The sequence below is a fragment of the Cyprinus carpio genome, chromosome A4, assembly GCF_018340385.1.
Source record: "Cyprinus carpio isolate SPL01 chromosome A4, ASM1834038v1, whole genome shotgun sequence".
Classification (NCBI taxonomy): domain Eukaryota; kingdom Metazoa; phylum Chordata; class Actinopteri; order Cypriniformes; family Cyprinidae; genus Cyprinus; species Cyprinus carpio.
In genome coordinates, this window is record NC_056575.1 from 2,861,945 (window position 1) to 2,887,026 (window position 25,082).

Below are 25,082 nucleotides of genomic sequence, written 5' to 3' on the forward strand. Positions count from 1 at the left end.
TGTAGGATTTCGCTGGAAAAAGTACATCATCCGGGGTGTTTTTGCCTTCTTTCAAGTGATTTCAATCCTTTAGAGACGCTTCTCCTCACGAGCTCTGATATCTTTCGAATGGGGAGACATCAAATTTTGTTCTCTAAACTTACAATTAAATTTAAAATGTGAAATCACTAATGACTTCTCACAACAACTGTCTCATAAATGTCATTTCTTATGCTCAAATCACAAAAAAAAGTTTATGTTTCAGGCTAATCCAGCGAACACCGACTGCTTCTATAGCAACCGGAGTTTTCTAACATAGACTGTATAAAAACGGTTTCTAACGGCAGCTGCAGTGACGCAATGACTTTACCAATTAGCCATTGGCTCTTTACTTGAGAAGTCGCTAATGTCTGAGTAGGTACTACATTTGAATTTGAATTTATTAACGACCGTTAAAAAAAGTACATTCTATGACTATGGGTAATATGAATGAAATTCGGACAGACTCATGATCTCATAGCCTACGTCGGTTGCATCGCTCTTTTCAAAAATCGTCTCCTGTGGCCTCATGGGATAGTAAAGTTTTTTTTTTTTTTTTTTTTTTTACGAACTTCTTATAATAATTATTTTTTAAATAACATTTTATATAATATTTTTTTTCATCATCAGCAAATCTGTTTATGTGCATTTAGCTATTTTTAATATCTATTGTGTTCTGTAAATGAGGAATAGTATATTGTACCTATTTTTATATTTATGTATTGTACACATAAATACAAATGTTTATAATTTATAGCCTATGTATGTAGCCTAATGCAGGGTTATTATAGTTAATTAATATTAAAACAATAAAAAAAAACACATTTTTTGTTACCGGAAGTATATATTAAATAATATATTATTATATAATTTAATGCAATAATATATAAAAAATACATTAAAAATAAATTTCTTATTTTATTTCAGATAGTTGCAGGAAATGTTTAGCATTTTCATTTAGTTTAACTTGTACTGAAATAAATAAAACTGAAAAAAAGACGCAACAAAATCTCTAGAACAAACTTAAAATGGAAATGGAAAATATAATAATAAAAACTAATTCAAACTATAAATGAAAACTAAAATAACACTTATGTAATGCTATACACACATTCGATCTATCTATCTATCTATTTATTTATTTGCTTTCCATTTTTAAATGTCGTGATCCAGCAATAAAGGACTGTAAAGTTCATATATAGTTGAAAGATGTAGGAATATTTTCTTCGAGCTTTCTGTGCAAAGTCTGCAATTTCAACACGAGGGATTTAATCCTGAGTTTATTCCTTATTCCTGTCTGGTTTTCTTAGTTACTGAGAATTTTACCATTAATATTACAGTTTGTCTTAATTTAGTAGTACACTTGTGACTTAAAAATCCAGGCTAACGGCAAAATAGTCTAACATTACTAGTTTATTTGGTTTCTGCAATCCGTTTTGCAGTCTTGACCAACTTTCTGCCAGCAGAGGACACTATAAACTCTTTTATATACATATATATGACTTTTCTTCATCAAAACAACAGCTCATGTTGTCCTGAGACTGGCTTTATTATTTGACACATTATCTCATAAAACTGCACATGATTTCAGTAATTAAAAGGGTTGCTCAAATGACATGTCAATGTGGGAACTGACCTGTCCGTTTCACACTTGATCATCTCCTGTAGTGTTATTTGATCCAAGTAACACGTGTGTGTGTGAAATGACAATGTTTATTTTCCAGTTTGAACAGGTTAGAGAATCTAAACTAACAGGACAAGGTTTGACAGACTCTCAGTGTCAGCAGTCTCTCGCACAATAATTGTCACAGACATGCATTCATGCAGAAAAAGGGAAATGCAGTGAACAGATAGAGGAGGGCATGCAGTGATCGCCTCGTCATGTGCACTTTCAACTTACAGGATTTAGGAGAGCAGTGTGTGACCAGAGATCAGGTCAGTGCATGTGCATTTGTTTATATGTTTTTCATATGTCATGGTTATGCTTTTCAGTTCATGAAATATCATATTCATAATTTTTAGTTTGTATGTACAGTATATACATTTATTTATATATTTATTATTTATTTATTTAAAATAAAATTAATATTTATATTTTTATATAGGGTTAGGGTTATATTTTATATTTATAGAAGTTCTTTATTTATTTGTTTATTTACAATATGATTCATATTTATTTTTTGTATATATAGGGTTCAGATTATATGTTATATTTATCAAGTTTTTATATCTTTTTTATTCATGTATGTATTTATTTATTTATTTAAAATATAATTATTATAAAATTTTCTAGGGTTTTTTAGGGTTAGGGTTATATTTTTATATCTTAATTTGTATTATTTATTTCTTTATTTGTTTGTTTATTTATACTTTCAAAATATTACATCTGTGATTGTGTGTGATTTAAAAATTATATTCATTTCCTGGTTCTGCTCATCTCTAAAATATTTGATTGCTAAATAAGTGAAACCTCTGTAAAGTGATTTATTTTTTATTTTTAATTCGTCAAAAGTGGCAGCGGTGAGCTGTTTTGAGGTTTCTCTTTAGGTTCTCATGACACTGAGAGCTTGTGGATGCAGCACTTCTCCTTATGAGGGTCTGTCGTCAAAAGCGTCACAGTGACAGAGTCTTTGTCATGGAGGAACTGAGAACGCACACTGAGGAAGCTCAGCAGCACGGGCCTCCGCTAACTCACATTTCTTGAGAGATTGTCAACTGCAGTCAATCGTGCTGCTTTTATTTCAGCTAAATTTGTCTTTTATTTATTAAGGGAAAAATGGAATACACAGGGAATGATAAAACAGCAAATAAACATTAGGGGAAACTAGTAGAAGCTGTCAAAGTTTTAGCTATTAAAAAATAACTTTTCTATGATTATTTTCCAGGAAAAACAATGCAGCTGATTTAATGAACACTGATCTTATAGCGGGGCATGTTGTCACACAGTATCTGTATTATGCTGTTTATTGCATTGCTCTTATTGTTGACTGAAACTATTATAATAATTGAATAAAACTGAGTGAAATAAATTAAAACATAAATATTAGATGAAAAACTCCAACTTCAACTGAAATAAAAATAAAGCTAATTAGAAATATTTATAAAACCCTAATAGAAACATCAAAAAGCAAAATGAAAATAAAAGGTATAATAATAAAATTAAATGTCTTATGTTTATTGCAGTGTTGTTAAGTAAAACTAGAACTATTAAAAACGTTTATTTCTAGTTAGAAAAACTGAAATAAAAATTAAATAAATAGAGATGTTTAAAAACTAATAAAAATTTACAAAATTAAGAGAATTAAATTAAAACTTAAACTTAAATTAACGTGAAAACTGAAAATATAAAAATAAAAGCTACAGTGTAATGTAAAATATGATCTTATAGCGGATATGATTCTGCTGTTGTTACTATTAACTAAAACTATTAAAGTTGTTTTAGATAATTCAAATAAAATATTAATATATTACACGAAAAAAAAAAACCTGAACTGAATTAATAAATTAAAACTAAATAGGAATATTATAAAAACAATAACCAACAAAAATGACAAAAAGCACATAACAAAATTAAATTAAACGTCATATTTCAAAAAATATATTTATTTAATTGTATTTGATGCTATTTTATTTTTTTTATTTTTTTTTTAAATGGTGCTCGAGAGGATGTGTGTTAAAGTGCACAATAGAGGAAGCAGCCATTTTCACTAAAAACATCCTTCAGATGTCGCCTTCAGTTTGAAGTCTCGTTCAGTAAATGATTTCTGAATTTTTAGAACTAATTCAAAATCCAAACACGTAACCCACACATTGTACTGCATAAAATGAAACCTAACAGACTGTGCTAGCTTACAGTGTGCTCAAAAACTTCCCAAATCACTTATTTAATTGGTGTGCCTGGCTTTGCAGAAGTGAAGTGTGTGTGAACTTCTGTTCTGTCTGTGTGTGTGTGGACAGGAGATGTTGGATGCAGTAGCCAGTTACAGACGAGAGCCTGCTGAATAACAGGAGCTCAGTGTTGAGAAGGTCAGCGGTTTACTCTGTCTCACCAATGCCTCCTCCACCAGGTACTGTATGTCAGCATCTGAATGCACTTTACTGGAGACTCTCTTCATTCAGACCACATAGAAACCACATATTTGAAACCACTCTATGCCGGTGGGTTTTCTCATCACAGTGTATAAGTCTCATTGTATTACCGAAATTCAAAGGAGGTTTTCTGAAAAATATAAAGTAGTGTGATTTGTTTTGACTGTATAGCAGCTGTAGGAGCACAGGAAGTGATGTTTGAGATAATGTGGGTTGTTCAACGTGGGTTTTATCCACAAACTCAACCTCCTTTAAAAAACTAATTACTAGTAGACATGTAGGCTATGTGTTTATAGGTGAAATGGCAAATGGTGACATGTATTGCATTTAAAACTGTTTTTTCTCCTTTTATTCTTGTGTAAATATAATTAATATGATATATTTCTATGAGAGACAACATGGAAGATTTGTGCTTTTAAAGTTTACAAATGTAAAAATCATTTTAAAAATCAAATTAATTGTCTAAAAGTCTATTAAAATGTATCTATAAGAGGTTTTATTTAGGTTTCTCACCATATTTAATATAAGATCTAAAATTAGAAAAATGATAGACAGAACGTCTAAAATATTTTAAAATATTTTAATTGTTCAAAATGATTTAAATGATTGATTTCAAAATTATTATTTATTTTAAAATGATTAAAAATAGTTATAAATATGGTTAAATATATTTTAAATAAGATATATATGAGTTTGATTACACTTAGTATGTGAGTTTGATTACTGTTAAAAAGTTAAATATTACATTTAAAATTATTAAATTATTTAAAAATTGTTGATTACACTTTGAATTATTGAATTACACTGACCCCTGCTGTTTGTATTAACAAAAAAAAAAAAAAAAAAACACATACTTCCTAGTCATAGATGATATAAAAAAAAAAACCTGTTATAAAGCATCTTCCTTGTCTTTATTTTCCATTGTAGTTCTTCCGAAACCAAAACTCCAGTGTCCAGTGAAGATTTCAGCTGGAAACATCATGGACGAGAAGGATACGGTGACAAACATAACCCGAGGAAGAACGACAGTGATCTCAAAATACCACAGAAAAATTGACAAGAGGTGTGTGGGGTTTTATTTGTGTGTGCATCAGAAACATAAACAATATTAGACAAACACTGGGGAACAACTGATCTTAGTTCTTTTTTGTTACTGTTTTACACAATAAACAATTGTGAAGTCATCGGGATTAATTAATTAATTCATTCATTCTTTTAAGTTGTCCAGTGGAAGTTGCATGATTTTTCTTTAAAAAAAAAATATATATATATCAAAAATAATTTACATTCAATTTAAATAAAAATTAAGTTAAAATTAAAAATTAAAATTAATGCAGTATTATCACATAGAGGTAATCATATATATATATATATATATATATATATATATATATATATATATATATATATATATATATATATATATATATAAAAATAAATTAAAAATGGTCAAGGGTCCTGGGATACTTTAAAAAAATATATAAACACTTTTAAAGGTATAGTTCGCCCAAAAATAAAAATTATTACATGATTTACTCACCCTCAAGCCATCCTAGGTGTATATGACTTTCTTCTTTTAGAAAGTTATATTAAAAATATTTTGGCTCTTCCGAGCTTTATATGTGGATAGTGGTCAAGCCCAAAACAGGGCATCCATCCATCCATCACAAAAAGTTCTCCACACGGCTCAAGGGGCAGAATAAAGGCCTTAAACCGTAATCTTTAGCTTCTGCTGACTGTCGTACATGTGTTCACCAGAGAGTGGCGTAAAATACCCTTACAGTCTTTCTGTTAAATGTACTTGCCCTTTCTTTGTAATTATTTATGAAATTTACAAGCAATTTCTGTGAATATTGTTTGATTAACGAGAAACATAGTTAAGGAGAATTCAGTCTGTTGACTAGTACTGTATGTACACACTTAAATAGGACAGTGAGGGGAAATTCACCCCCTCATTTCTCGTTGTAAGCATCTGCTCCGCCTTTGAAACTTTCACTTCCTGTCGAAGCGCTGTTCTAGACACAGTGTCTGGCATCTAATGCTCTCTCTTCCAGCGTCACCGAAGCTGCATCAGACTGTTCTCCAGCTGAGCGCCTCATCCAAGCCCCGGTGAGCCCCGAGCGTTCAGACGCCGTCTACTCTCAGACGTCCTCGAAGGACACCGGCTGGAACGTCTGGTCAGGCTGGTGGTCAGAAGAGGTCAAAAGTCACACTGAGTTTGGAGAGCAAGAGACAGACGGTGGTCATCTCCCGGCTCCCTCAGAAACTGGCAGGAGAGAAAGTGCTCTACAGGACCACGAGGACGAGACTCAGGAGAACGTCCTAAATGAAGAGACGCAGAACATGGAGAAAGATGAAGACAAACAAGTGAGATATCACCAGCATCACTAGTACTAGCACTTATACTTTGTGTTCGTAATATCAAACCCTAATTATTAAACACTGGAACATTTAATGGTACGAACATGAATGTTAAGCAATCACATCTGCCATTTTCGGCTGTAATATAAAAAATGGGTGAAAATGTACTAATATTATTATTATTTTTAGGATAATACAAATTGCATTGGTCTTAATTGTTGCAAAAGGTGTTATTTAGTAAATAATTAATTGCAGAAAATGTTTTTAAATTATTAAAATGTACATTAGTTAAATAATTGGTTTTATTGATTATTAAATTATTTATTTTAAGTTATTTTAATTATTGAACATTTACCTGTGGGATGTAAATTCAGAAATTATTTTAATATTAAAGGCATTCTGTGAGATGATAAAATGGGTGAAAAATGCATTATTATTTTTACTATTTAATAATATTCAATTCAATTCAATTCAAGTTTATTTGTATAGCACTTTTTACGATACAGATCATTGCAAAGCAACTTTACAGAAAATTAAGTTTCTACAATATTTAGTAGTAGCTTATCAGTAGCTTATTAATATAAATCGTATTTGTCTTAATTAGTGTAAAAAGTGGTTTTGTGAATACCTTTTTTTAAATGACTACCTATTTAAATAAATGTAAATTATTAAGTTATATTATTACTGCAATTATTTATTTTTATTAATAACACATGTCCTATGGTACATACATAAGTGGTAAGCAATCAGATCCAAACGTAAATGTAATGTGAACTGTACAGTCCCTTGAAATAAGGATGCAAGCCATTTCTAGAGACCAAAATATCAGAGTGATTTGGGATGTGGATTCTCTTGACTGAAAACAGTATCTTGGGAACCACAAAACTGCATCCTGACAACCAGTTACAACACTTCAGCACCATGGCATCAAGTTTAACATGTCGTGTTCTTTGAAAAATGGAAATCTTGTTAAATACTAGCTAAAATGTTCATCATATTGCACATTAGAATGCCAGAATAAAACTGCACATCAGTCTTTGTGTGACTGCTAACGGATATTTTTATCAGAAGTGGCCCATCTACCTGACCACATGACCCTGTTTTTTTCCACTCAGTGTAGTTTTAGTCTGAATGTTAGCGGCTTTCCAGCAGCAAACATTACCTAAAATACATTACCACAGAGACATGTCATGCTTTCAGATTCAATAACAGAGAGGAAATAACATGCTGTTTTCAACAGGAACCGATCAAAGAGCTCAAGCTCTATAAGATAGCCAGTGAGCTCCTGCAGACCGAGAGGGCATATGTGACCCGGTTGCATTTGCTGGACCAGGTCAGTCTGTGTAACTCTGTAAAATACTCTTAAAAAATAAAGGTTCCATGAAGAATTTTTAACATCCATGGAAACTTTTTTTAACATCCATGAAAAAAAATAAAAAAATAAAACAAATATCTAATTGGTTAAGTTATTATTTAAAAAATTACCATGTGGTTCCATGAAGAACTTTAATATCCATGGGACGTTTTTAAAGTTATTAAAGTTAAACAATTATTTAATTATTAATTTCAAAATTATTAAATGACTTAAATTTTTATTTTACAATTATTAAAATAATTATTACTTAAATTCTCATCTATGGTTCCATGAAGAACCTTTAACATCAATGGAACCTTTTTAAAGATATTAAAAATTATTAAATTATTTAAACTATTAATTTTAAAATGAATTACCAAAATTATTAAATGTAAAATTAGTATTTGTTTGTTTAATTATTAATAAATATTTAATCAAGTTATTCATTCAATTTTATATTTATGATTATGGTTTAAAAATTTAATTATGATCACATATGGCTCCATGAAGAACCTTTATCATCCTTGAAACCTTTTTAAAAATATTAAAAAATTTTACATTAATTAAATAATTCATTTTAAATTTTAATTATTTATATGATTAATTTTAATATGATCATGCATGGCTCCATGAACAATTGTTAAATTAATTAAACTATTAATTTAAAATGTAATTGTAAATTTTAAAAAAATAAATTATACATTTTTTAAATGAAATGAAAAAAGAAATGCAACCTTTGCATTGCACAAAAATGTTTTTTATAATGGAAAAAGATTATTAAAATATTCTTCACATTAATAAAATTGGTTCTTTTAAGAAATGATCACTGAAAGGTTCTTTAGGACACCAAAAATTGTTCTTCTATGGCATTTCATTTCTTTATTTGCATGTGAAGTGTATACTGTGTTTCTGCAGGTGTTCTGCACTAAACTCACAGAGGAGGCTGGGAAGGGGACGTTTCCTGTTGAGGTGGTGAAGGGCATCTTCTCCAATGTGGGATCCATTCACACCTTCCACAGCCAGTTCCTCCTGCCGGGTCTGGAGACTCGGATGAGCCAGTGGTGAGCGCTGATTCATCTTCACGCTTCTTCTCAGATCTCACACCCGCTCACGTATCTGTCCTCCTGCAGGGACACCACGCCCCGCATCGGGGACATCTTAGCACAGCTCGCACCCTTTCTCAGGATGTATGCAGAGTACGTGAAAAACTTCGACAACGCCATGGACCTGCTCAAACAGTGGATGGAGCGATCGGCACAGTTTAATGCCATCATTCAGGACATACAGGTGTATATAACTGATTAAATACACTTTTAACGACTGCCTTAAATCTTATTTTACCTCTTTTCAAAGGATTTTGGTCTGATTTTCCAGTTAAATAGTTAAAAATCTATCTTATATATATATATATATATATATATATATTTATATGCAACTTTATATATTTCTGATTTTCTAGTTAAATAGCTAAAATATATAAAATAGTATAAAATATTTAGTCTGATTTTTCCAGTTAATTATCTAAAATATATTAAATATATTTATTATATTATTTAAAAATATATTCAAATGATATAAAATAATTTGGTCTGATTATGCAGTTAAATATCTAAAATAAATAAATAAAAATGATATAAAAAACAATTAATTTGGTCTGATTTTCTAGTTAAATATCTTAAAATATATGAAATAACAAAATGAAAAAAAAAAAAAAAAATAATATATATATATATTATATATATATATATATATATATATATATATATATATATATAATATATATATATATTAAGGTACATTTTAATAGTTTTATATGTGTAAAATAATAATTAAAAAAAAAAAATTATATTAATTTTGCAGTACACCAATTTTCGGTATGAAGATCCAAGATGTCATGCAACATTTCCCAAAATGCGCAGTATACAGTATATAACTAGAGCACACTGCCTAGAATACTGTATCCCACAATGCAATGTGCATGACCTTCCGTTTCCATTGTGATGAATGCACTGGAAACATTATTTTGACTCAGTATTTAAATGAACTGGTAAAAGTGTTCTTTGTAATGTTTATACTATTTCGCATACTATTTTAAATAGTAGACAGTAGGCAGTGCATAGTATGTATTGTGCATTATGCAATAAACAGCACATAGATTTCTGTTTAATAGGTTGAGATGATGATGTTTTTTGTTTAGAGTCAGGAGGCGTGTGGGAATCTGACTCTGCAGCATCACATGCTGGAGCCGGTGCAGCGGGTTCCTCGCTACGAGATGCTGCTCAAAGACTATCTGAAGAAACTCCCGGAGGACGACCCAGACCGCAGCCAGGCCGAGAGTGAGAGATACATGCGTTACATGGATTCCTCACAATTTATAATAGCGACTAATATGTTTAAAAGGACACTTTTTTATGTATTTTGTATGTATTGCACAAGAATGTGAACGTTTGAGATTAAGTGAAAGTGTTGTTTGGCTCCCGACTGTTTTCAGTTCCATAACTTGATGAGTCAGCTGAGATATCACTTCTCTTTCTCCTTTCCAGAGTCTCTGAACATCATCTCAATGGCTGCCACACACTCCAACACGGCCATCCGCAAGATGGTGAGAGACACTGTCACTTAACCTGCTAGATTAGTCAGAGCAAGATGGCCTGTTTCCTGACTGCGTTTAGGATTTTTGTATGCAAATGTGCTTCGATTGCAACTTTGTGTATTCAGTGCCACCATTTTTTAAATTAAGTACTTTCAAATACATTTCTAAGAGTCAATCTTAAATCCATTTGAAAGTTTTTATCCACAGCAAACCTTGTATAGGTTTTTAAATTGCTCTTTTATAGCATTTCAACTTGTTATTCATCATGGAAATAGCCGTAGAAGCTGACACGGTGTTAAAACACCAACTAATAATCCGGCTCTACAAGCCATTATTGTTTTGCTCTCTATAAAGTCTTCATTGGTTTTATATGCAGACATTCTTTCTGCATGTTTTCCAGGAGAATCTGAAGAAGCTCATGGAGATCTATGAGATGCTGGGAGGTGAGGAGGACATCGTTAACCCATCCAACGAGCTCATTAAAGAAGGACAAATCCTAAAGCTGGCCGCAAGGAACACCTCGTCCATGGAGATATACCTTATCCTGGTTAGTTGCTTCTTACTGAGTATTTTTGGCTGGTTTTCCATCTAAATATTCTTGAATCATTATACATTTATACTTTGAGCAAACAATTTGAGCATTAAGTCACTTAATTTTGATGTTTTTTCAGAAAACAAGATTTATGTCATTTTTGCTTCTCAAATAAATGTATCTTGACAAAAATGCATTTTCCATTTGGGAGTTAAAACCACACCATTCTTCTCTTTTCACAGTTTAACAACATGTTGCTGTACTGCGTGCCCAAGTTCAGTCTGGTGGGCCAGCGGTTCACTGTGCGCACGCGGGTGGGCGTCGAGGGCATGAAGGTGCTTGAGACCTCCAACGACGACTATCCTCACACTTTCCAGGTGTCGGGTAAAGAGCGAACGCTGGAGCTGCAGGCCAGGTGAGGGCAGAACCATGCGGATATGGAACATAACGTCTGTTTTAGCTCATAATGACTGCAGCTTTCCGTTGTTCACAGCTCGGAGCAAGACAAAGAGGACTGGATCAAGGTATCAGTGTTGTTGAGTTGCTCAAAGCTGCTTTAAATCTGAATTATATGAAGTATGGAAGCTTGTTTCCGCCACAGAGTAAAAAATAAAAAAGGTAATTGAGACTTTTTATCTCACAATTCTGAAATTCCACATTTGTTTCTCGCAGTCCTTTTGAGTTTATATCTCACCATTCAGACTTCTTTTCTCACAATTCTGAGAAAAAAAAAGTTAAATTTAAATTGACTCAGAATTTTGAGCTATAAATCTGAATTGATAGCTATAAAGTCACAATTACCTTTTTTTTCATTACATGGCAGAAATTTGTGATTTTCTGTCTCACAATTCTGACTTTTTTTTCTCAGAATTGCACATTTATATCTCATATTTCTGTTTATGTACCATATATTAATTTATCTGTCACAAGCTCAGAATTGTGAGGGGGAAAAAGTCTGAATTGTGAGAAAATGTCCTAATTGTGAAATAAAAAGTCAAAACTACCTTTTAATTTTTTTTGTACATGGCGGAAACAAGCTTGTGACTTTTTTTCCTTTTTTTATATCTCACAATTTATATCATAATTACAAGGGAAAAAGTCAGAATTGTGGGATATAAACTCAGAATTAAATAATCTTTTTACTCAGAATTGCAAGGATTATATCTTGCAGTTACGCAAGGAAAAAAAGTCAGAATTATGAGACAAACTCAATTAAATATATAAATGTTTTTCTCACAAATATGAGTATATATCTTGCAATTAGGAGTTTATATCAAAATTGCAAGGGGAAAAAAAAGTCAAAATTATTTTTTTATTCCGAGGCAGAAACAAGCTTCCATAGTAAAGTTTCAATGTGGGTTGTTCTAGGCATTCCAGAAGACCATTGAAATCTTTCAGCAGAAGAATGAAACGTTCAAATCAGCCTCTAAAGAAGTGGTGGATGAGGTTTCTGTAAGTAGAAAGAGCAATTTGGTCATGCATAAAGACAACTGTGGTGGGAGTCAAGGGGGAAATCTAATGTGCTCATGTGTTTTTCAGAAAGAGGAGTTGGGGAAGAGAGCACCGCGCTGGATTCGGGACAATGAAGTGACCATGTGCATGAAATGCAAGGAGCCCTTCAACCCTCTGACCCGCAGGAGACACCATTGCAGGGCATGTGGATACGTGAGTTTGCATGCATACCTTTATCTGGAAAAGTGAAAAGTGAAAGACCATTTTTTTCTACTCCAAAAGATAATGTTTTGAAATGTGTCTTAGGTTGTGTGTTATAAATGTTCGGACTACAAGGCATCGCTAAGGTACGATGGCAACAAATTAAACAAGGTGTGTAAGGACTGTTACTTCATTCTGACTGGAAGAATGGATGCTGAGGAACCAGTCAGTGGGAAGAAAAGAGGAATTCTTGAGGTACGTCTTATTGATGTTTTGAGATTCTGTTCTGTCTGCATGAACCATTTTTGAAATAATATCGTTTTTTCTCTCCCCTTGACCTTTACCAGATTGAAGCGGCTCAAGTCTCAGGAAACAGTGTCCTGTGTGGCTTTCTGCAGCACAGTACAGACCGAACTAAACCGTGTCAGAGGGTCTGGTGTGTTATTCCGCAGCATGACGCGCTTGTTCTTTACCTGTACGGCGCTCCGCAGGTGAGAGATGCAGTGTAGTCGAGCTCACATGCATCAGCCTTCAATGATGCAATATGAGAAATGCTACAAAGTACTTCTAAATATTCCTTAAAAAACACATTATGTTGGCTTGACAAAACTATGCCCTAGCAACCACTCAGAACACCTTAGTAACCACTTAGCAAGACCCTAGCAACCATTCAGAACAACTTAGCAAGCACTTAACCATGCCCTAGCAACCACCCTGGACACTGCTTAGCAACATTCTAGCTTCCATCATCCTGGTTACCATCTGAAACCCGAGGAACTACTCTGAACACCTTAGCAACCACTTAATTCCCTAGTGACCACTCAAAACACAGAACTGCTTAGCAACATCCTTGGTGCCACCAGAAAACCTAGCAACTACTTAGTAACATCATACTGTATCTGCCATCTAAAACCCCATAAACAAAAGTTAACACCTTAACAATGCCCTAGCAACCACTCAGAGCAACATCTTAGCTACCTTCTGAAACTTTAGCAACCACTCTGAATACCTTAGCAACCACTTAGCAACTCCCTAGTAACCACTCAGAAAACACTTATGAACCACTAAGCAATGTCCTTGATACCATCTGAAATGCTACAAACACTTTGAACACCTTAGCAACGTCCTAGCAACAACTCAGAACAGCAACATCCTAGCTACAATCCAAAACTCTAGAATCTGCTGAACACCTAAGCAACACCCTAAAAACCACGTAAAACATTGTAGCTGCTACCTTCCCTCTGAAACCTAGAAACCACGCTGAACACAGAAGCAATGCTCTAGCAACCACTTAAAATACCTTAGCAACATCCTAGCAACCACTAGAAACCCTAGCAACCCTAACTCACCAGCAACCACTCTGTACAAATTGGCATACACTTGGCAGTTCCCTAGTAACCATTTAGAATACATTTAAGAAATGCTTAGCAACGTCTTTGCTACTACCAGAAACCCTAGCAACCACTCAAAACACCTTAGCATCATCCTAGCTACCATATAAACTCTAGAAACTGCTCTAAATACCTATGCAGCACTGTAGAAACCAATAAGAACACCTTAGCAACAGCCTAGCTGCCATATAAACCCTATATACCACTCTGAACACCTTAGAAACACCCTAGCTATCATATAAACCCTAGAAACCACTCTGAACACATTAGCAACACCCTAGCTGTCATATAAACCCTAGAAACCACTCTGAACACCTTAGCAACACCCTAGCTGTCATATAAACCCTAGAAACCACTCAGAACACCTTAGCAACACCCTAGCTGTCATATAAACCCTAGAAACCACTCTGAACACCTTAGCAACACCATAGCTATCATATAAACCATAAAAACCACTCTGAACACCTTAGCAACACCCTAGCTATCAAATAAACCCTAGAAACCACTCAGAACACCTTAGCAACACCCTAGCTACCATATAAAACCTATACATCACTCAGAACACCTTAGCAACACCCTAGCTATCAAATAAACCCTAGAAACCACTCTGAACACCTTAGCAACACCCTAGCTATCATATAAACCCTTGAAACCACTCTGAACACCTTAGCAACACCCTAGCTATCATATAAACCCTAGAAACCACTCTGAACACCTTAGCAACACCCTAGCTATCATATAAACCCTAGAAACCACTCTGAACACCTTAGCAACACCCTAACTACCATATAAATCCTAGAAACCACTTTGAACACCTTAGCAACACCCTAGCTATCATATAATCTCTAGAAACTGCTCTGAATACCTAGCCAGCACTGTAGAAACAACTAAGAACACCTTAGCAACATCCTAGCTACCATATAAACCCTATAAACCACTCTGATCACCTTAACAACATATTAGCTATCATATAAATCCTAGAAACTCCTCAGAATACCTTAGCAATGCTTTAGGGACCACTCAGAACGCCTTAGGAGTCACTTAACAACATCCTAGCTAACTCTGAAACACTAGCAACCATTCAGAACACCTTAGCAACACCCTAGCCTTAGTAACTTATATGTTCTACTTTGAAATGTTAATATTGACCTTGAATGAGTCTGGTCTCTCTGGGGATCTTGTTCCCAGGATGTCAAAGCCCAGTGTACCATCCCGCTCCTGGGTTACCAGGTTGAGGACGTCCAAAGGTCTCTGGATCATCCTCCCACCAGCTTCCGTCTGCGCCAATCCAAATCTGTCCACTACTTCACTGCCGACACGGAGGAAGTGAAACTGCGTTGGCTTGGAGTGATATGCAAAGCTGTGATCGGGGAAATGCCAGAATGCCAGACACCAGATGATGGCGACCTTGCCAACGGTTGCCATGAAGGCGTGCCTGATGGTTCCTGAAATAGACAGGGCAGTTTTCCAGCTTTTGCAGTGCTATGCCTGTAACTCAGCATAGAATGTGTTGGTAAAGAAACACTTACGGAACAGATTGGAGTTTTTTGGGAGTGTATAAATAGTTTTTTCCTGTGCAGCCTATGCGCCATCAGTTGATTCATATTTTAGATATTTTAATGTATTATGATGTCAACCTCAATCAGACTCGTAAAAACATTCAGTGTGATTGTTTAAATGATCAGCCAAGCAAGTCCAAATTATGCTTTGTGATTTATTAGTCTTTCTCTTTATGACATCATGTTTTATGTATATTTTAAATTTGCAATGTTAATATGCTGTTTGTCGTTGTCACTGTCCCTAAGATTTATGCACTTTATTGCTTTTTGTAAACCAGGATGTTGACATTAAAATTAATTATTAACAGTTAAGCTCCTTTGCCTTGAACCTTAGACCTCTCTACCATCTAAAACCTTAGAAACCAATTTGAGCACCTAAACAACACCTTTGCAACCACTCAGAACACCGTAGCAACACCCTAGCAACCATTCAGAATGTTGTATCAACATCCTAGCTAACATCTGAAACCAATTTGAAACCCTAGCAACCACTCAGAACACTTAAATAACACGTTAGCAACCACTCAGAACACGGTCACATCATCCTAGTTATCATCTGAAACCCTAGAAACAACCTTGAGCACCCTAGCAACCACTTAGAACACTGCAGGAACATCCTATTTACAATATTGAAACCATAGAAACCACTTTGAATCAACACCCTAGCAACCACTCAAAACATGGGAGCAACATGCTAGCTTCGCTCTGAACCCTTTAAAACACTTTGAACACAGAAGCAATGCTGAAACCTGGTTTATTGATTAACACTGTTAACAAAAAACTTTTTTTGTGTGATCTGGACACAGTAAGCTAATGAAACAGACAGAACATTTTGTAATTTGTAGAAAAATACTGTATTAAAAGTCTGAATCAACAGAAATATAAGAATAATATATATATATATATATATATATATATATATATATATATTTAGCTGAAAATATTATAGTCTCTGCATTCAAGCATGATGTTGTAAAAATGTAAACATACTGTATGGTATATCATGTAGAGAAAATGTTAATGTGATTCACGGAATCATTTGGTGTGAATATCTGTTTTTGTCAAACTTTTGATCAGCTTTCTCACAGCGCAAACGCAGGCAGCGCGAGGAATATGGTGTCTTTCCAGAACTACTGCCCCAGAGCAGATGAAACATTTACCTCTCTCTGGTAGGTAAATACATTGAAGCGGAAAGGAAATCCCCATCAGGAATGAATGGCTTTAAGCTAATGTCCTCGTGAAGGAGAAAAACTGGAACTACTAGATTGAACAGACTTACCTCAACTCTGCTAACACTTATTCTCACTTACATGTTCAGTGATGTAGAAGAAATGGGCTCTATGGCCAAAACCATTCTCATGCCATTTTTTCTTTACTCGTCTTCATGTAATTGCAAACCTGTATGACTTTCTTTTTTTCTTTGGAACACAAAATAATAATTTTTTGATAATCAAAGTCCATGGGATAGAAAAAAACTTTGGGCCCCATTGACTTTCATCATTATGGGGGATCAGAATATCTTCTTGCGTGTTCCACTGCATAAAGAACATATTTAATGCATGCAGAAATTTTTTATTAAAATGGAAAGAATTGAAAATTGAGCTGAATAACTGACAGACACATTGACACTGATTATTTACAAAGCATTTTAATATAAAGTAATAAAATATATATTTAAAAAAATCATTTCATGTTGATGTGGGACATATGCAATCCATATATAAAATAATTGCTCTAGCTGATTAAATATAAAACTAAAGATTATAGTTAATAATTATTGCAATCAATATAATTTCCACTTCCACTTTAATTTTATTAAAAAAAATATATATTTTTTATTTTTTTTTTGGAAAAGGTGATTTCATTGTACATCCTGGTGGTCACCATGTTGACATCGCATGACCAGATACATACTATGCCTTTTATCACACCTTATTATTACTGTATTATTAGACACTTTCAATTACAGAATAAATTAATAAAGGGTGACAAATAAATGCAAATAAGAGATTTCAATCATGACATCTGTGAATAAAACATTTTGAATAATGCTGCATCCACACTAATAGGTCCAAGTCATATTAGAGACAGAAATAAAATTGCTTGGTTCTCCATCTCAAAATGTATGCAGATAATATGCAAAACGAACAGAATACCAGCTCTTCTCCTGACTTTTGCTATTTATAGCCTTTTAATGGGCATTTAAAATGACCCAATTCTTAATACACAATGCAGTGTATTACAGTGCAAGATAATACCAAGAAATCAAGATAATATCAAGACTGCAAGATGTATTAAAAACAACACAATGCATGATGTACGTGCATTAAATAATATAATTTAGGTCTATAAAAAGCTTTTTAGTAAAATTCTAAATTCTAAAAACACAGCAACTGAACACTTAAAAAAGCGCCATTAAAAAAAACAAAAAATAAAAACACTCATGTACTTCACGAAGTAAATGTACTGTTTGTCTTCAAGCTGAACGTTTCTCCACACCTTGTTTAATGCCTAGCACCAAGTGTAGGAACCAGTTGAACTGCACCGTCCAACCCTTGTCCCGGCAGATCTCGATTTGGTCCAAGAAGTGTTGTTTGGCCTCATCCTCCGATCGTCCGACCGTCAGGGCTTCCCGTATGTATTCGATGTCCTCCTTGCTGGACAGCTGAGGCATGCCGGTCATCAGCATCATGGAGAACAGGATGATCAGCAGGTTGGTGTGGTGTCTCAGAGCCAGGTAGGCCTTCAGACAAACGTTCTGCGATTATGAGGGAGATTACGTTTAGTCACAGCAGAGGAGTCTGTTGCTAACAGGTGAAACAGAATGAACGTACCTGAAACTGGAGGAAATAAGGGCTGCTTTTTTTGCCCGTTGTGCACATCACATAGAGGAAATCAGGAGTCAGCACAAAAGGAACTCGCTCCTTGCTGATCCCCATGAAACTCTTGTAGTTTCCAAGTATGTGACCGAAATCAATGTGGAATAGGTTACCTAGTTGAAAACACATCCAGTTTGTTATTGCTCTTTGAACTGGTGAACTAATGAAACATTCAGGTCTCAATACAAGTTGAGCTCAAACATCAGCATTTGCTGCATAATTTTAATTAGCATAAAAAAAAAAAAATTATAAAGCAGATATCAATGCACAATGCAAGTGAATGGGGCCATTTTTTGGAGGTTGTAAATTATATAAAAGCACTTACATAATACTTCTGTTAAAACTTGTGTATTATTTGAGCTATAAAGCTTTTTAAATAAGCATTTTAACAGTTGTTTTGTGGTTTTAGAGTATATGATGTTACAAGTTGTAACACTGGTTATAACTTCACACAGGAAAAAATCAAAAATTATTTTTTTTTCACACCAAAATCATATTAACACATCTTGTGGCTACAGTATATATATATATATATATATATATATATATATATATATATATATATATATATAATATTATATATATATATATATATATATATATATATATATATATATATATATATATATATATATAATTACTGAGTTTTCAAATATTTTTATTTAGCATTATTTTTTTCTAATTTTATATTTATTTCAGTTTTAGTAATTTTATTACATTAAAGCTTATTTGTTTCAGTCAACATTTCTATTATATATATACATATATATAATTTTATTTTTTTGGGTTAAGTTTTTTAAACTTTATGCCCCAAATGCTTTCGACTGAGCTCAACTTGCACAGAACCTGGAATATTCCTTTAACAGCAGTAGAGGCAGCAGAGGTTCCTGTAATAACAATAATTACCTGTCTCTGTGATCATTATGTTGTCATTGTGACGATCACCGATGCCCAGGACATAAGTTGCCACGCAATACCCTCCACAAGAGAACACAAAGCGTTCAACAGCCTGCTGGTGCTGAAGAGGCGGTGTGGGATGGAAAAATTCACAAACATGACATATCAGCAATGCCTGACCTTTTTCACATTTGCATCAAGCAAACATCTGACATATGACCTAATCCCCTTATCAGAAGATGAGCTTGTCCAAACCCACAGACGATGGTACACAAGTCAAGAGAGACTGTTTAAAATAGCACAATGACATGTAGGTGCTATGTTTGGTCTCCAGAAAGGCGAACGCACTCATAAAAAGACACTAATGCACCAGGAAGTGAGAGGTTTCCTTCCTCTTTAGCACATTCAACAGTATAAATGGATATAACATACCTTGTCCTCATTCACACACTTTTCACTAAGCCACTGGCTGAGGATCTCATCTTTAAAAGCTCCGGTGTTCCCGACAGTACTTTGCTGAATGTTAGCAATAGTAGTGGCATCCTTCACTATTTCAATCATTCCTAGAAGAGGAGCATCAGGAATTCAACACGTTATGTTATTTGACTCATAGCAGTATGGTGTGCATTTACATTTTTAATTGCTGTTGCTTAATGACTTTAAAAAAACACATCAACCACAATTACCAATTTTATTTCCAGTGGAAATACATCCATATGGTAACAAGGAAAGATCCAAGGACTCCAGCTCCCAAATAGACTCCATTATCAGTAGAATCTGAGAGGAAAAAATAGCTTATTTGAAAGACAGCACTGTAAATGTTGGTCATGAGTATTAGCATGCATTTAAATTATGTCTACCTGTAATATCAGCATATCCTGACGAAGGTCATCCCCGTCTTTAAAGATGATCCCAATTGTGTCACGTGACAAGGTGGTAGGGTCGGCTCGTTTGAACTGTAGCCACAAGGGTTTCTTCTTGGATGCCATCACTTTGCATTGCTCAATCTACAATTAATAATATGGTGCAATAATTAATGGGTGCATTAGCCAGGACTATTAATTAAAAAGCTGTGTCTTATAGAGGATTCTTTTAGAAAATGTTAAAGGAATATTCAGGGTTAATACAAGTTATGCTCTGCTGACAACACTTGTGGCAAAATGTTGATTGCCACAGTGATTCATTTCCACTCATCCCAGTAAGACACAGTGGAAGTCAATGGGGCCAATTATCACATGTAGAACTTAGAAGCATTATAGCTTAGTAGCAACTAAAATGGAAGAGATGGTATGGTTTTACGTACCACAAGTGCGCCTGCCCGTAAGCCCGGGTCGTAAGGCACTTTAAAGCTGTCCGGCAACCCTGACGTCTGCAGACCTTCCAGTTTCTGACGCAGCTGAAAAACAACTACAGTGTTCCCACAACATTAGATATGTACTGCATTGGCCTACTGCCATATGCTAGGGACAAATACTAGCTGTTGTTGTCACCTTGTGCTGACACATCATACTTTTCAGCAGACATCTGCTTAATCTCACGAGTGACTTTTTGCAAGGCCTCTGTCATCTCCACTTGCTTCCTTAAGTCCTGCAGCATGGCTTCACCACAGCCACGGAGGTAAGCTTCAAGTATTACGGCATACCTCTGCTGATAGTGCATGGATTGAGCGATTTCGCTACGCAGGAACCAGAACAAGAAATGGCCGATCCGCTTGCTCTGTGAAGGAATCACAAGAGTTAAACCAAAAACACTTTAAAAACATAAAAACTGACTGGAGACGGATGAGGTTCTGACTTACTCTAAGCGCACGCTTGAGAAGAAACCTGGCGAGTGCGCTGTCATGGTACGGTTCAAATTTGACGGCCTACAAAACAAATAAGCAGCAACAAAAATTAAGATGCTTTGAGGTGCACAAAAACGTCACATTACATGGTGCATGTAAATGGTGCATGTAAATATTTACTTTGCATGCTAATTTTAATAGCCAGCTGAAGATTCTTTGTAAATGTCAAGTTGTTATGTCTGAGCAGTTATGCAAAACCAACCACAGTGCATTTTGAATACCCGAGCCTCACCTGAACAAGCTGCAGGAGATACCGCAGGACATCGTCATCTTCCAGAGTCTCCAACTTCCGGACGGCTAAAGTGCGCACATTTTCATCAGAGAAGTGGCAGTCCAGTAACTGTAACGCCAAACCCACATCATGCGAGCTTCGGTCCCATACGGTGCTCCTCTCCAGCAGACAGTGCGTTATTGCAACGGCCTCTTGTTTGCCCCACTTAACCGAGGAAAGAAACTTCGGATAGGCTTTGGGATCCTTCATGCACTCCTGCCGAAAGTGCCACAGCAATTCTTTATCTTCAGAGCTGAGCGGATGCAAAGGGTCGGTGGCAATAATCTGCTCAAACTGTTTGCGCAGATGGTTGGGCATCTCTCTTTGCCCTCGCTCCCCTTCCATTTCCGAGTCCGGAGAATCCTTGCTCTTGGGAAGAGCCACGGGGTAGCAGTACTTGTCCAGGAGAATGGCGACAGCCATGGAGCTGTTCTTGTCCGGGTTGGTTGCGGACGTAAGTTTGTCTGCGTTAACGCTGCTGTTGTCTTCACTCTTCTCAGGCATCTTCCACATGTGCAAGATGAACTCGCCCTGCCTGAGCAGGGAGCGGTGGTCCACCATTAGCAGGTTGACATAGTACAGCAAGCGGGTCTTGTTTTTGCATTCGTTTTCCTTGGACGTCTGAGTCTGCGCTTTTCCACACGACACCTGCAGGCTAAGTCGGGCACCTTTGGGTAAGTCCTTGATCTTTATGTTGAACTCCAACCAGGTGTTCCAGAGCACTTCCTCTGTGAAGGGTTTGGAAGTTGTCCTTTCTTGGGCCAGCAGCTGTTGTCCGTGGAAAATACTAGCCTCGACAAACACAATCAACTCGGAATTACGTGGCAGCACTGGTATGTCAATTCCCAAGATCTTCACCCTGAATTTACGATTGCAGTCCCAAAGGGAGATGGTAAACACCTTCTCGTGGTCTTTCTCAGTGATGGTCAGTTGTTCATGAGTACCAGCGACACCAGTGCAGTCATCGACCTGGGACCAGTCCTCTTTTTGGACCACGTCTAGTTCTGGGTCTGGAGGATGCTCTAAAACCAGATGGATCTCTTCACCATTTTTAAGACACTGTCTGATCCAGTGGAAATCGCTGATGGCATAGTTGCCATATAGGTATTCCTCTCTCCCACAAACCCTCAAGACAAAATCGGATTCGCTGACATCTTCTGATATGCCTAAAATTGCTCTCTTTTTAGTGATCTTGGTGAAGAAGCTCTGAAGAACCTGGACAGGTGTGTCATCTATAGACACCTTAATAGTCTGGCTTGTTGTGTCCTTGTGTATCACTACCAGGATGTGATTGTTGCTTATTTTGCTCAGCAGGTATTCAGGGAGAGGCTTTGGGGTTATCCAGGGATCCATCGAGTAAAGTTTGGGATCTCGATCAGACAGCTCAATTTTCCGAGGGGTCAGTAGCTTTCTTCGCGTGAACTCCAGTTCGTCATCATGGACGTTGCTGACATCTGTAACATCATATCCGATTAGGTGGTTCAGAAAGCGCTGGTACTGAAGCGAATCCTCATTAGGCTGCTGTCTAATAACCAGGTGAATTTTCCCAACCTCTTTTCTCAATGCTTTCCAATATCTGATACAGTCAAGGGTTTGGAATACCTGCTGCTTGTCGTAGATCTCATACCAGTTGCCTTTCTTCTGGTAGAGCAGCATGCAGTGGTCCGGAGAGTATTTTTGGTAAAATTCAGGGCACAACTTAGTGGTTACAGCTCTGTGCCAGATCTGAACCTTCACCTGTTCTACCGTCCAGTTGCCAGTAACGTCCAAGTGCAGTGTGTCTGGGTACTTGCTGTTTTTGTTGGTGGTGGGAAGTACAAACTCTACAGCTATATGATCCGTCGATACAGCTGAGGAGGAAGTAAACGCTTTCATCTTTCTTCTTCTCCTCTTATTTTCCTCTCTACGAACTACTGGTGGTTCATCATCACTGGCTTGGTGTTCCATAACCAATGCTAAATTAGAAAAAGAAAGAGGTTTTTTTACACAAAGGACTAGGGATGCTTTTTTTTCATGCACATATGTGAAAAGCCACCACAGACCACCATCACAATATTTTGACAGTGAACTATTTTTATTTTATTAACCCCACCCCCATCCTGAATATTTGGCAATGAATAAGTGAATAAATAAATGTGTGTGTGTGTGTGTGTGTATATATATATATATATAAATATATAAATATATATATATATATATATATATATATATATATATACACACATACATACATACACTAAATATATATTTATTTATTTGTATCTAAGTATCTTCCTTAAAAAAAAAAATGCATAATTGCATAGGACTCCATGAACTCCAGCTTTTAAAATAACTGTATAGCAGGTGAACATGTGCTTCTAGAGGAATGCACAAACCAAACATCGCTTTTTATTTATTGAAACATTCCCAGATATATTCATTATCTAAAATGATCTAATATGAGTTAACATTCACTTTATGCAAAGGAAGTCACCAAAGCAGGAAGCACAAATGTGCTAAGCCCTTCAAACAACAGCAATCTTTTTTGTTGTTGTTTGTTTGTTTTTGTTTTGTTTTTAAAGCATAACAGTTCGCAAATAACGCAAACCGAATGTCACTGCAATCAATTTGTTTCCTGCATTGACCATTTTGCAAGCGGAAACTGTGAAAGAAACATTTCCATGTTGTAGAAACACACAGCAAATGCGGAAGTTTCTTAAAATAATACCACCCTGAAAAGTGCGATATTTAGAGTGAAAACACAAGTCAGTTATCTATGGTACAAAGTCATTGTTACACTTATCAATAAGACAAACTAATTATAACACTGACAGATCAGAAGTAACGGTTTTGCCGGAAGGTTGCCGTAAAAAAGCGGAAAAATAGTAAAACTTACTGTTCAGCAAACGCAGAGCCAATGACCCTGATGGCGGTCGGGTGAATCCTTATGCATGGATGCAGTGAAACTCAGCACAGACCACATGAAAGTTAAAACGCTCTTATTTTAGCAGTTATTCCTCCAGAATAAACGCGATCAGTCCCAGAAGCGCGTTTCCTCTCCTGTCACCTTCTGATCGCACGCGTGACGGGTTCAGCTGCTGCTCCCATTGGTCTGACACTTTTATTGTATCACTCTCTACACTGAAGAATACCATGTATTTTTTAATGCAAATATGTTTTGCATAGATAATACGGATTTTAGATATTATAACGATACGGATTTAAAATGCAAAGTATTTTTTTTTTAATGAATTTTAAATTAGGTATTTTCCAGAACATTCACTCAAGTACTGAAGCACTGCTTATATGCTTTCCCCCTGACTTTATATTATGCATCGACGCATTATTTGGATTGGATTTGCATTAACAACCCCTCAGCATTATTTGTCTATTTTTAATTGTATAATATATTTCTTATTAGACAAACTGCTAAAGGATATTTGTAATTTTATAAGGGATATTTGTGTTTTAATTTAGTTGTTTACATGTCAACAACACAAAAACTGAAGCAAGCAAAGACTTAAGATCTAATTAAAGTTTTAAGTCCATTTAGACATTTCATTTGCCCAGTGTCAACATTTCACTATATTACTTGTGCAATGGTGTCCTCTGGTGGTGTGTTAGAGGCACACATTTATAATTTATTCATTTAATTTTTGGCAT

At 35.3% G+C, this 25,082-nt stretch overlaps 2 protein-coding genes across 3 annotated transcripts; one reads left to right on the plus strand and one right to left on the minus strand.

The window, feature by feature from the left end:
• The first annotated feature begins 1,808 nt into the window (after positions 1–1,808).
• Positions 1,809–15,862, plus strand: fgd4b (FYVE, RhoGEF and PH domain containing 4b). 2 transcript variants are annotated; one of them, XM_042738272.1, is made up of 17 exons: positions 1,809–1,953; positions 3,976–4,085; positions 5,035–5,170; positions 6,162–6,474; positions 7,709–7,801; positions 8,738–8,883; positions 8,953–9,109; positions 10,020–10,158; positions 10,366–10,424; positions 10,816–10,962; positions 11,190–11,362; positions 11,441–11,471; positions 12,316–12,399; positions 12,487–12,612; positions 12,706–12,855; positions 12,948–13,091; positions 15,180–15,862. In XM_042738272.1, exons 2-17 carry the CDS (start codon positions 4,070–4,072, stop codon positions 15,438–15,440), a joined length of 2,175 nt encoding a protein of 724 aa, XP_042594206.1. In that variant the 5' UTR covers positions 1,809–1,953; positions 3,976–4,069; the 3' UTR covers positions 15,441–15,862. The 2 variants fall into 2 exon arrangements, with proteins under 2 accessions (XP_042594206.1, XP_042594213.1); XM_042738279.1 differs by having other exon boundaries at positions 1,810–1,953; positions 3,976–4,044.
• Positions 15,863–17,178: 1,316 nt separating this feature from the next.
• pik3cg (phosphatidylinositol-4,5-bisphosphate 3-kinase, catalytic subunit gamma) lies at positions 17,179–24,529 on the minus strand. Its single transcript, XM_042738289.1, has 11 exons — positions 24,316–24,529; positions 21,402–23,395; positions 21,125–21,190; positions 20,817–21,042; positions 20,630–20,733; positions 20,187–20,333; positions 20,013–20,103; positions 19,759–19,889; positions 19,336–19,447; positions 18,385–18,542; positions 17,179–18,308 (listed from the first exon to the last, which is right to left on the minus strand). Exons 2-11 carry the CDS (start codon positions 23,385–23,387, stop codon positions 18,027–18,029), a joined length of 3,303 nt encoding a protein of 1,100 aa, XP_042594223.1. The 5' UTR covers positions 23,388–23,395; positions 24,316–24,529; the 3' UTR covers positions 17,179–18,026.
• Positions 24,530–25,082: the final 553 nt, after the last annotated feature.